Genomic DNA, 14,092 nt, shown 5'->3' with positions numbered 1-14,092 from the left:
CTTCCTAGGTCTAGTCAACATGTGTGCTGTGACAAAGATTTATTAAGGACATAAAGTAACAAAAAATAGCCGGTGCAACACAGATGTCTTCTTATTTGATGGTTTTATTACTTAAGGTGCAAAACAGTGACTAAAGTTTCGATGTAGAGTTACATCTTCATCAGAGTCCTTGGAGAGAATGGGCAATGAAGCCCTTAATAAGAATCATCAACAGGTGCGTAAGGGGGGCGTGTTAGCTGCCTGAAGATACACCCATCTCAACCAAGGTGTTACACTCAATCAGTCATTAAAGGGCGAATGCCCACACACAGTTCAAAAGTGATTAAAAAAAAAACAATGTTGATAAGTAACAATGTTGATACGTAGCAAATATAAAATGTTCACAATACAATGGAAATGAAAGTATATTCATCTTAAATACTATGCTTTAACATATTTTGACTTTAGATGAAGCAAGTTACAATTCTTCATTTAAACCTAGAGGTTCTAAAGTGCCTAGTGTATGTATCCAGAACGCTTCCCTGCATAGAAGTTTATTAATGATATCACCACCCCTGGATGGGGGTATGATTTTCTCAATTCCCCAAAACCTCAGTGATGCAGGGGAGCCATGATTGGCCTGCTTGTAATGCCTCGCCATGGCAAATGTTCAATTCTGGGTACGAATAGCTGTCTTATGTTCAGATAGTCTTAGTTTGAGTTTTGTTTTGTTTGGCCTTTATACGCCAGTCCACAGGGACACTTTAGAAGGTACACTACATGTGTACTGTTACAATTAATATATGAAGAGATGGAGTATTTCTTGCCAGTGCGAGGATGTGAAAATTCCTTCGCATTGGTCGAGTTAGAGCATTGCGCACATTTACCACATTTATAAAAACCCAGAGGTGGATTAGATATATCTGAATGGACCAATCAGTCACGAATGTTGCCAGCACGCCTAAATATAAACCTAGGCGGATTGGCACATATGTCTTTGAGTGTCGAGTCACTCTTAAGAACATGCCAATGCTTGCTAATAACATGTTTCATTCTTCCTGCTTCTGGAGTGTAGCCGGTCGAAAAAAATACTCTAGGTCTAGTATGTGACTTAAGTTTTTTTCTTCAACAGTGAGGCGCGATCTGTACTAAGAGCCCTATCCCATGCTTTTATAATATCAGATTTGTCATATCCTCATTGTTCAAAACGGTGCGCTAAATGGGCTGCTTTTGACATAAAATCAGTTGTGGTGCTACAAATTCTTCTGACTGGCAAAAACTGGGCCACTGGTATGTTGCGGACTACATGAGACGAGTGATTGCTGTCGGCTCTTAACAGGGTGTTCCTACTAAGGGGTTTGCGATAGATGGTGGATTGTAAAATATTATTTTCGTCCTTAGAAATAGTGAGATCTAAGAAATCAATGGACTGATTATTGCATTCCATAGTAAAGGCCAAATAATCTGTGGAAGAATTTACATAAGTCAAAAAATTATTTAGCTCATTAAGTGTACCCTTCCATATTAAAAGAACATCGTCTATATATCTGCACCACAGTGATATTTTGGATGAAAGGGGTTATTTTCAATATTGTGTATATATTTTTCTTCCCATAAACCCATCACCAAACAGGCATAAGAGGGTGCAAAAGCACTCCCCACAGCAGTCCCTTGAAGTTGTAAATAAAATGTGCCCGAATATTTAAAGAGATTATTAGATAGAATGATCTCGACTAGATTTACAAGAAATTCTGATGGAGGCAGAACATCAGTGGGACGTTTAATGCGACATGGCTTGTAGGCCTATGTGGTGGGGGTATGCATGTATAGAGACTTTGCACATCCAAATACACAAGAATATCATTGCTTTCACAATTCCAATCATTAATCAAATTCAAAACATCAGTTGTATCCCCAAGGTATGATGGTAACGTGTTTTCTTAAAAAGAAATCAACGAATTGTGAGAGAGGCTCAGTGAGGCTCCCCATGCCAGATACAATACGGCGCAAAGGAGGGTCATCAAGTCGTTTATGAATTTTGGGTAAACCATAGAATACAGGACATCGGGGATGGTCACTCAGTAGAAAAGCCTTTTCTTCATCAGTTATCCAGCCTTTTTTGTGAGATGTATCAATATATTCATCAATCATATTTTTTGTGCTGGAGGTAGAATTGCACAGGAGAGGCTGATAGTGTTTTTCATCATTTAACAATTTCAATATACCACAATCATAGTTCTTTTGACCCATCACAACAACAGTACCCCCCTTGTCGGCAGGGCGAATAATAATGTCCTGTCTTGATTCCAAAGAGCGTAGCGCATCCAGTTCATTTTTTGTCATGTTTTTGTTTTTATTTTTAGAGGGACGAAGCGCACTTAATTTGGCCATGTCTTGCTCAACTAACTGGCTAAAAGTAACGATGGTGGCATTTAAATTAGAAGAAGGCAAAAACCTGGATTTCTTTTTAAAGGGAGTCACTTCTCTGGGGCTTTCGCTATTACTGGAATCATAGTTTCTGCTTACAATATTACTATTAGACAAGACATTAAACCTGGAAAAGAAATGTTTAAGATGAAGCTGTCTAAAGAATTTAAACAAGTCCATTTTAAGAGAGAAAGCGTTGGTGAAATTAGACGGGGCAAACGAGAGTCCTTTCCGAAGCACTGCTTTCTCTGTATCCAAAAGGGCCGAGTCCGAGATGTTGATTACAGTCTCCTCTGGTGTCGGGGGCGAATTTTATATAATAGAAAGACAGAAAAATGTTCTGTATTTTAACTGTAGCTACACACATTATTTACGTTTCACGTGGCAAAGTCCGGGTAATGAGCTGCCAGAACTTTTTCTGTTATTTCACGGATTTATTTCTTAGAGTGTACATACACATACACAGTCCTGAGATGAAGTCTAATCAGGCAACATAAGTGAAAACACCTGGGTGGGTGACACTGGATGTGTCCCCTTTACGTTATGTGATGGGAGCATTTCATCTTCTGTCAGCATTTGTCGTTGCTACACATTCTTCAGTGGACGAGTCATCACAGCGACACCTGTGAATACAGCACTATTACTAAAACATAAACAGAAGTGGAACAGTGTCCTCTGTAATAGTCTTTCACACTTCCTTTAAAGTGGTCCCTCACAGTGTGCGTCAGATTAGCAGGGCTGAACTGGGATCAGTTTGCTCTTCTGAACGGATGCATTAAAGGCTGACTGTGTGGGCAGTCCTACTTTGAATATCGATCCAAGTAGTTCTCCTGCTGCAAGGTTGTTTTTTTTTCCCCAGAAGCTTCCACAGGATGGTTTCCAGCGCTGACTTCTCATAACAGCTTCAAATTCACAAAGCAATTAATACTTAAAAAGAATAGGAAATCAATTTACACCAAAGCTATAGGATGGATGGATGCAAAGATGATGCCATATTACTATGCAACAAGAATCTATATGGTTTTAGAGTTTTCAGCCTAACTCTCTCTCTAACTCTTTTTTTTTTTTTACCTTCCTTAAATCCACAACTACATTTCTCTGAATTTGTTCAGTTAATTCCCAAATTTCCTAAAAGGGTCTGTTAGAGAGAACCAGTCTTGCATGATTGTTACCATGGCCATTAATCTTCACACACGCACGCACGCACGCACGCACGCACGCACGCACGCACGCACGCACGCACACACACACACACACACACATACACACACATACACACACACACACACACACAGGCTCCTGACAATTAGCCAGCACTCTCCCATGACCCTTTGCTCCTGTCCTCACCAGGAGGGGTTGCTAGCACAGCACGGCTCTAATTTAATGAGGCGGAATCAGTGTGTGTGCTGGGCGGGGTTCTCTCACTAAATGTTCCCAAGTTAAAACCAATAATTGGTCCTTGACATGACTGTCTCTCATATGTGCTGTGTAAGGAATCCAGTCCTCATGTGTTCCTCGATTTTCAACCATCACAAACAGGTTGTTGCTTTGGATCTCTGTAGCACTGCCTGCTCTTAAATCCCTGGCTGTCTGGAGCTCTGTGCCCCGCTGTTGCCTAGAAAAGGCAGCCGCCGATATACAATAACCTTATTTTTTTAAGTTTCATAAAACGTCTTGTATAAACGTTTGACGTCTCGCATTGACAGACCGTATCACTGTTTTCAGCAGCGGTTTCATTTCCTTTAAATTCTTTACAATAAAAGTCTCTCGCTATTTTGCTATCTAAAAGCCTTTTTTCTGAAGCAGCAAAGCAGATATAAAAATTTCTTACCACAGAGATTCAGTTACTGTAAAAGCTAAAAAATATACTAAGAACAGCGAGAGACATTTGAAAACGTCTTTGTCTCCAGACATCCTTATTTCGGCACCCAGTCCTTTTTTTTTACCTTTATTTATCCAGGTAAGTCGATTGAGAACAATTTCTCATTTGCCACGACGACCTGTCACATTCACACAGTTCCACATTCATACCTGGAAGCTGCCCAGTACTGATTTCTAATCACAGATGATCTGAACTGATCACTGAGCAGCTCCGCTGAAGCGGTTGGGGTTAAGGACCTTGCTCAAGGGCACCTCAGGTAGTGAGGAGGGACACAGTACACTTTTGGGAAGATAGAGGAGGAGGAAGATAGTAAGTGAGCAAATGATTTACAACCCCTAGGGCAGTTGTGTACACACACACACACTTTTATACTGCCAGTCGCTTCCTTAAATTAACACACACACACACACACACACACACACACACACACACACATACACACACAAACCTACAGGAAGGAGACTCATTGCCAGGTTTTGTGTAATGCAGAGCTTCATCCTGACCATGCATGTGTCAGTTTGACCTCTGCGTCGGTATCAGACGCTAGGGGGGAAAAGCAGCAGTATTGGGAATAAAAACAGGCTGCCCAACCTGCACGCTGTTATTGGCTGGGGGTTACACATCCACGTGGGGCCCAAAGGCTCTTTGCTGACGCCAATAAACGTCCTGCACACAGATAAATGAGAAGAAAAGAGAAAATCCAGGCAGAGGGCAGGGTCTCTGCAGATACAGACACACTGCTGGTGGGTGATGATTGAGAGGGATTGCTTTTGTGTTAATCATTGTTTTTAGGATACTACTGCATATTACACTGTACATTTAAATACTTCAGATATATACTCTTCTGTCTAGTGGTAATCGGTAGAAAATAAGTTCACAGACAGTTTTTGTGAATAAACAGTATTCTTCTTTGTAAGAGTTGCCAACTTGGCAACTTTCTCGCTAGATTTAATGACTTTTCAGACCCTCTTAGCGACTTTATTTATAAAAAGTGACATATTCATATACTGTATTATATTGTAATTCATTCCTGTGCATGCTGCCCAGACTAATCACAGTCCACAGCTCTTCTGCCAACAGCACAGGAGGGATCTCTCCCCCAACACAACCGCTAGCTAAGCTTTATGCAAATGATGCAGGATCACGGCACCAATAATATTTAAATGAGCACATGACGTCATCTGCTGATATTTAGCGAGTTTTGGAGCTAATGCTCGCTACTTTCATTGGAAAAGAGTTGGCAACACTGTTCTCTGTACTGAAGATGATTTTTTTTATTTCTGCCTGAACCCTGCAGAATGAGACTGGAGACAGTGGATGTGCTGTGTAATCTGGATACATCAGTGTAAACTCTGGCAACAGCCTACATTATTAAATTGCAGTGTGTAATTTTGTTGGACTGACAAGGCAAAGCAGAAAAACAGAATTCCCCCTCTGCTGCATCATTTTGTAAAATGCCACATCAGCTCTGCGGTTCTTCATCAGACAATCAGCATAACTCAGCAGACACCATGCAGAATGTAGGAGTGAACGCAAGTTTAAGGAGGAAAGTGTGATGGTGAATAGAAATGGGCTTCATTGGGTTTGGATGATGTTTCTGTTCTGTTTGGTTTACACCAATTTATTTTGTAGTTTTTTTTGGCATAAAAAAAAAAATCTGGTTACATCTCAATTGAGATGCAAGGAGGAGGAGGAAGCGACGTAGCAAGTGAACAGATGATTTACAACCCCTAGGGCAGTCGTGTACACGTACACACACACACACACACACACACACACACACACACACACATCCACACACACAGACATACACACAGATAGAGAGAACAAGAGTAAAAACGTAGGTGGTAGAGGTGAGTGTTATGTCAGATTAGCTGCTGGAGGCTTCCTTTGATGCTAACACACTCCTCTGTATCTTTCCCTGGGTACTGGTGTATGTGAGTGAGAGAGAAAGAGGGAAACTGGTTTTATTGGTTGTGTATGGCTCTGTATTTGTGCATACTGTGTGTATGTCTGTGTGTGTGTGTGTGTGTGTGTGTGTGTGTGTGTGTGTGTGTGTGTGTGTGTGTGTTTGCAGTTGCCCACTTTATTTGCATATCTAGCCTGAGAGCATTATAGATGTTATTCATGTTTCCAAAAACATACTGCTAGTGCTCTCAGTATGCCACAGCCCTGAGTGTACATTTAACCACACGCACACACACACATATTCACATCTCTCTTGTTATGTCTGTTAGTGACGCAGACAGACACATTTTGTCACAAATTGTTTTTTCCTCTTTTATCACCCAATCTTCCCCTTGTATTTCTCTTCACTTTCCTCCCTCTCCTCTTCCTTTCTATCTTCTTTTCATTTTACACACTGTATTAACCTACCTGTTCTTCTCTCTCGCTCTCCTCTTTTCCCTCCTCATCTCTAGCTATGCACCTGTTTGGTCTAAACTGGCAGCTTCAGGAGAGTGAGGGATATGGAGCATTTGAAAACGGAGGAGGGGGAAGAGATACAACTCCTAACACCTTTATGGTGTCTACAGACAATGGTGAGTTCCTACTTGAAGAAATCCTGTCTTCTGACGGGAAAAGCAACAGCGAATATGAGAAAATGTGGCAAAGAAGGTGTTTGCTCCAGTTAAAGTTTCTCCACTTAGCCCAGAAATGTTTGTGACGCAGAAAGGAGAAAGCCATTTAGCTTCAAACAGAAATCACACTAGGTGCCTGAGGGAAACCTTGCCTGATGTAGTATCTCAATTTTACACATCCTCTACAGTACTGCGGACAACCCCCTCTCTTCTAATAGTTATATTCATAAGCAACTAATATGCATTAGGGATTTATGTTCACTGCCAATGCTGGAAGTCAAAAATGTAATCTCACACACATCACTCGATTTCCGAGTTTATGATTTTTTTCAAACTACAAAAGACAAAGGAATTAATCAATTAAGTTTGAACAAGCTTTAAGTACATGATGTAAGTTCCGTTTGTTATGCAACTTGTTAGTCATAACTCGTTAGTTTTCTTTTCAAACGGTACATGAACACCAGTCTCCTGGGTGAACATCCTGTGTTTGTTTGACTATCTGCAAAATGCATTGGCACAGAACATCTTGCATTTAATGTATGTTGTCTGATATGTAGATTTCAAAAACATGATCTAAGTGGCATTAAGTTTCCTCCAAAGTGGTTTTGCCTAATTGGTGTATTTGAATGTAATTCTTCGTAGTAATGGTTACCAATAAACACTCCCTCTCCCCATGCTGCCAGGTAATTTGAACACAATAGACTGGAAATGAACACATCCTTTCACAGCAGAGCCTGCAGTGTTTACCTCCATCTGCCAGTCTCTGCAGAGTATCAGATGTTAGAGAGTTTCTGGCTTGCTTTGTTTTCCTGAGATGTGAGCTTTTGTTATAGAGGAATAGTGAAAAGCAACATGTAAGACATGAAAAAGTTTGTACCCAGCCATTTTCACTGCTGATGTTTTTCGATCATCAAGTTGAGGTTTTAGTTTACCGTCACATTCAACAATGATTTGATATGTCCAATTGGATTATTGGTTTATCCAATTGGGAATCTTGTAGCAACAGCAACATTAATAATAAATGACTTGATTGCGGCACAATGCACAACATTACCAATAAAATAAGCCTTAATGTGGAAAATAATATAATAATTTACTATCTACTACTTCTACTACTAGTCAGTTTTCTCCTGACTGGGCTTAGAAACTTCTAGCTGAGCAAACCAAAGCATCAAAGCATTATGTACACACAGCCCAACATGTGCTTATAATGACTGTGATGGCTAGAAGCCACAGCATACACCTTGGTTAGCGAGTTAAGCATGATTTATGCTTCTGCGTTAAATCGACGCCGTGGCTATGTATGTAGGTACGTGGAGGCACAGACCCTATGCCAGACCCTTCGCCAGACACTACGTATAGTTACAAAAATGTAACTGCACGTCGCGGCGAGGCACATCTCTCGGCCGTGGCTTGGGAGCGTTGCATTTCCCCCGACTCATTCCCTGGTTCTCCTTCTCCATAAACATGAATTCAAGGAGAGGGTTAACTTCTCCTGCTCCAGATTTCCCACCGTGGTCAGAAAGAACAGGGGAGACACTTTGTTTCTCTCCCTATGACTCTAGATTCAGTACTCAGTCCGAAGCTAATTACCGTCACTCTGTCACTCGCTCTACCACACACTCCACACGCATACACTCACACACACATGCCGGCCCTGCTGTTCTCTTAAAGAGATTGACACACACACCAACACACAAGTATAAACTTCAGGCCACTTACATAGGCTATGGCGGAAGCTTTGCGTGGAGCCTCCGCAGGACCATAAATCATGCTTTACAAGTCAACACACACACACACACACACACACACACACACACACCTCAGACTGAGCCAGCTCACTCAGACTGAAGTTATTTAACAGTGTATTCTGTTTACTTTAAATATGTAGTTTTTTTCCATTTAAACATCCCAGCCTAACAGACCTGTCGATTAAAAAGCTTCCATGTGCCATATGAACTACTATGCTTGGGTGTGTGTGTGTGTGTGTGTGTGTGTGTGTGTGTGTGTGTGTGTGTGTGTGTGTGTGTGTGTGTGTGTGTGTGTGTGTGTGTGTGTGTGCGTGAGAGAGAGAGAAAGATCGAAGATCAGTATATCAGGAGTTCTATTACAAGCCCATTCATTACAGTAGAATTAAGCGAGAGAGAGCAAGAGGCCAGTCTGAGTGTGCTAGAAATAAAGATAGATGTGGGCGCCTTCGAGCTCGGGTTGAAGACTTGTGTCATATGTTGCAGCTCATATTAGTGTAACGAATGCGCTTAATGTCTAGACTGTCACACACACACACACACACACACACACACACACACACACACATGTCTGAGTCAGTGTTGGTTTACTGCCCAGATGTCATGAGTTAAGCGGTTAAAGTGTAATGTTATGAACAGGAATGGCCTATGAATAACAAACTTTGAACTGCGGTGGAACCATTCAAGCTCCCTAGTACACACACTGGATAGAAACTAAAGAAACTAGAAGGCAGTGCAGCCCTCAGCCAAGGCATGCACTATCTCACAATATTAATGTGAGTATTTCCAGTCTGGAACTCATTTCTCCGATTATTCCAATAGATGAATGCAGCATAAACTCAATTATTATTATTATTATTATTAATCAAAGAAAAATAATTTGTGTATCGAGCCTGTGATTCGCATCCGCTCCAAAATGTAAATAGTTCTTCCTTGGCCCCTACTACACCTTTCCACCAAGTTTCATGAAAAATATCAGGCCAGTATTTTTTTCCCGTAATCCCGCTGACAGACAAACAAACCAACAAACAAACTGAGACCACTGTGAGTGAAGTGTTCTAATTTACCATGACCAGAACTTTACCCTAACTTTTAGGTTAGTTATTTTTCATTAGACATGTTACAGCTCAGTGCTATTGGTGTTTAAAGTGCTCATATTATGCTTTTTGGCTTTTTCCCTTTCCTTATTGTGTTTTGTGCATGTTATAGGTTTACAAAGTGAAAAAGCTCAAAGTCCACCCCAAAGGGACTTACCATCTCCAGCAGAAAACACTGTTCACAAACTGCTCCAAACAGCTCTATTGTAGTCCAGTCTTTACTTCCGTGACGAACGTGCGTCACTTTGTATATAATGCTCGCCTAGCTGCTAGCCTGGCACTCCCTCGTGCTCTGCAACTGACAAGCTATCAGTACTTACTGAGCATGTGTGACTCCCAACAAAGATGGTACAGAAGTGAGATGTCTCACTCTGTAGCTAAAACAGAGAGCTCAACACACAGGGTGAAAAGAGGAGCTGCAGCAATGTGCAATACAACAAATATATGGTGTTTTCTGACACTTAAACCATGTAAACCTATTCTGATACAATCTCAAAATACAATTATGAACATGAAAATAAGCATAATATGAGCACTTTAAGTTAAGAGCCTACCTTTGTTCAGACATAGCGTCCCTTAAAAAAAACCATATCATGACTGAGCCCAAAGCCTTTCCAGGGATTACACACTGATGCATGATTTCAATCATCTCAAGGTGGTGTGTCCAAAGGGTTCCCAGGGTATTACACATAAAACAGAACCATTTCTGACTTATAAACTAGCAGGTAAAACAATGTTATAAATGAAAGCATGTGTCCATTTGTGCATTTCATCAATGGCAATTTTGTTGTTTTCATTAGAAATAAGTCGAAACCATTTTGTTTTTGTTTTTTTTACGTTAGGCCCAGGTTTAAGTTCAGCTCATTTAGAATTGTTTAGTTACTAAATAAAAAAATACTTTAATTACCCTACGTGGAAACTGGGTGAACAGGTCCTGTGTTCCAGTAATAATTTATGTTTTCAAGATTGAAATAAGATTGAATATTATATAATATCTGTCTGCATTCAAGATCAATATTTTATCTGCATATTTCAGAACTTTGCTAGAGCTAAAACGATTACTACTGTCAATACATCATTTGTATTAAATTATATTCTGACCATTGCAGAAATACTAGTGCATGGATGAAAATAATTAACACAATTATTTACATTTTTCTGAACTCTATTTGATCTGGGTTTTTTTTTGTCTCTGCAGGTAAAATGTTTCTTCTAGAGAACAACACCATAGACACAGGAGAGGTGGATGTGGGGAGACGAGCCATACAGGATGTCCCACCAGGTGAGTTACACACACACACACACACACACACACACACACACACACACACATATGAGTCATGCCACTCTGTGAATAAAGTGTAAAATTTGACGAATGCTAAATACACTCAGTTGCCAGCAGGGGGTCGGGCTGGGGAGAAAAAGGGGACTGAGTACCCAGGGCCCTCATGTGAAAAGATGCTAGAATGAATAGCTGTGGATGCGGGGAGGGGCCCATAGAAAATGCCTTTCTACAGGGACCAGAATTTTGTGCTACACCCCTGGTTGCCAGTTTATAAAGTGCAATAGGCTAAACCTAAAGAAGTCTCATCCAACAGTCTTGTAATAAATCCTACTTTCGTATACTTGAAACTCAGGGCTCAACGCTAACTTTTTAAAGTGGTTGCTGGCTTGGCAACCAGGCATCAGCTTGTGGTTGACGTAATTGACAATACGGTTGCCATTTTAAACATTGGCTACATTTTTGGATCATCACAAAAAAGGGAGGAATTTAATTGCAATAACCGAGAGAACCACATTTTTGGGGGCTGACAATTGTTCTTTATTATGACATTATTATTTGCATACCTTCTGATCCTCTCTAAATAATTATTAAGTGGTTTTAAAGATAATTAAAGCTGCAAGCAGCGATGGACGGGCCCTCGCGCCTGTGCGAGTGTCGGGGTTACTGGCGGACGTTGCTCCTTGCGACCGTGCATTTGTGTGGCACTCAGACACCGCAAATCGTCACCAATGAATAAGGAACTCTCTGCTGAGTTCAATGATACCTATGGCGCTATGACCAAAAGTCAATATTGGCCTGTAGATGTCCTCAGGACTGGACTCTTGTTGATTGTGGGAAATTTCAAGCAGATATGACAATGTACACTGTAGTTACAGCCACTTTCTCGTACATCGCTAAACACAAAAAATGGCCGCCACGCAAAACCCACACCGTTTGACGAAACGTTTTTCTTTTAATAACTTTTCATCTTTAAGGTGTTGAGATGGTACAGACCAAATTTGAAGTCCATCAGATGAAATCTCTAGGAAGAGTTCGTTAAAGTCTAGCACCTTGACTTTTAGGTCTACTTCCTGTTGCCACTAGGGGGCGCTATGACTTTGAGTCAGTTTTGTCCAGTAAATGTCCTCAGAGTTAGAGTCTTATGAATCATGAAAAGTTTCGAGCCAACTGGACAATGTACCCTCGAGTTACACCAACTTCCTGTTTCGATTGCGAAACACACAAAATGGCCGCCCCGCCACGGCCATGCCCTATGGCGAAAAGTTAGAACAACTTTTCATCTTTAACGTCTTAAGATGGCACAGACCAAATTTGAAGTCGATTGGATGAAATCTCTAGGAGGAGTTTGTTAAAGTACGACATGTGGAAATGGCCAAAATTGCACTAATTTCGAACTTTGAATTCAAAACGACGGACTTCCTGTTGGGTTTAGGGTATGGCTCCAATGACGTTTTCTGTACGTCTTGACATGCTACATATGTGTACCAAGTTTCATGAGTCTACGTTAAACGTACTGCAGGAGCTCAATTTTTTAAAATTTGTAGGGGGCGCTAGCGAGCCATTTTTGTGCGCCTATTCCCAAAACCCTTAAAATACGAAAACCAGACTTGATGCGCCCGCCAATTTTGGTGAGTTTTTGAATATGTTAAGCCCCTCAAAAAGGCAATTAATTTGCAGTAATAATAGTAATTCCTTCAGTTTCAATAGGGCCTTCGCCGCTGTCGGCGCTCGGGCCCTAAATATTTAACTGTATGCAATAAAATTCATTCTGATGTTTCAAGCATGGCACATACAGTATTTCTGAATGCACTTTAAGTCAGTATGCTGCATCATGTCAGCAGTTCCAGGAGATGAATAATTAATGTCAACACAGTGACACACAAATGCAACACATGTTTAGAAAGAAAATGTAAAATGATGATACAATGTTTGAAATATATTTTTCTGTTGTGACTGTTGGGGTATCTAAAACCCAAGACTTTTGTATTGTGTTGTTTTGTGAGCATATTGATTTATATGCTATAAAGACTTTGTTGTTCTTTATCCAAGGTGTGTTTTGGAGGTCCCAGCTATATATTGACCAACCACAGTTTTTGAAATTCAACATCTCCGTCCAGAAAGATGCTCTTGTTGGGGTTTATGGACGCAAAGGCCTACCGCCCTCACACACACAGGTTGGTTACACACACACACACACACACATACAATGACATGCTCATTTATTTCAACAGCTCAAGCTCAAGTCACAAGGGAGTTTATAGAGACTAAACTTTTATCAGGCATAAAGACCCTTTCAGACATGCACCCCTTTACATTAATCTGATGTCTATCAAACATGTTGGTCTCATGTCAGAATAAGCGCTGGGTTCATGTCGCCACGACAATTTTACCAGATACGACCCAGTAACATTTCTGTATCTCTTTAAGCGGCACGCGTCTGAATTGCATGGCGTCAGATTAACGTAAGGGCAGCAGCACCACCTGGTTAAACATCTCAGTCATCAACTCTTATGCAAAACAAAACAAACAAATCTGTTGAATAATCCATGGAACTGTGTATTTTTAAAGGGATACTTCACCGATTTAGCATTAAGCTTTGTATCAGTAGAAACCCAGTAGTATTTTTGAATGACCGTGCTTCCCTCCCTCATGTCCCCCTGAGACGAGAGATCTCTGTATTGTGGGTCTGGAAAAAAGCATTTTTGCCCAGAGGCTATGGACTACAGCCATTGACATATATAAAATGGACCAACAGATCCCGTTGCTCTGGACGGAGACCAGTGAAGGATATTAGAAACACTTTCCCGGTGATGGCTAGCGTTACTGAGCAGCCTCCAACTGAGCTCGAAGCCGTAAATGTGACGTGAGCAACCTGTCTGAAAGTTGTAAGTCTTCTGGTAGCTGTGCCAAGAGAAATCTCAGTCATTCCAAATCTTGCAGAGACGGAGAGCGTAGGTATATGTAAGGAGATAACATAGGCACAGGCTAATTTTTGCTTACTAAAATGCTAGTTAACATTAGTAATTACACTTAAACAGCTAATGTGAGACGAAACTCCCAACAAGAGTTCAGAGACTGCTGTGTTTTTGTTGTTG

The 14,092-nt window shown here is 40.9% G+C and overlaps 1 protein-coding gene across 2 annotated transcripts in view; it reads left to right on the top strand.

Moving 5' to 3' along the window:
* The window catches only part of tenm3 (teneurin transmembrane protein 3), a 233,324-nt gene that overhangs the window by 114,291 nt on the left and 104,941 nt on the right, over positions 1–14,092 (top strand). For both annotated transcript variants that reach the window (XM_078267356.1, XM_078267346.1), the window contains 3 exons: positions 6,709–6,828; positions 10,911–10,994; positions 13,047–13,171. In XM_078267356.1, coding sequence (XP_078123482.1) covers positions 6,709–6,828; positions 10,911–10,994; positions 13,047–13,171 — 329 coding nt within the window. The remainder of the gene's footprint in view (positions 1–6,708; positions 6,829–10,910; positions 10,995–13,046; positions 13,172–14,092) is intronic.

Source organism: Sander vitreus, chromosome 2, assembly GCF_031162955.1.
Source record: "Sander vitreus isolate 19-12246 chromosome 2, sanVit1, whole genome shotgun sequence".
In the NCBI taxonomy this organism is placed as follows: Eukaryota; Metazoa; Chordata; class Actinopteri; order Perciformes; family Percidae; genus Sander; species Sander vitreus.
Note: the sequence above shows the minus strand (reverse complement) of the source record. Positions and strands in the feature narration are given on the sequence as shown.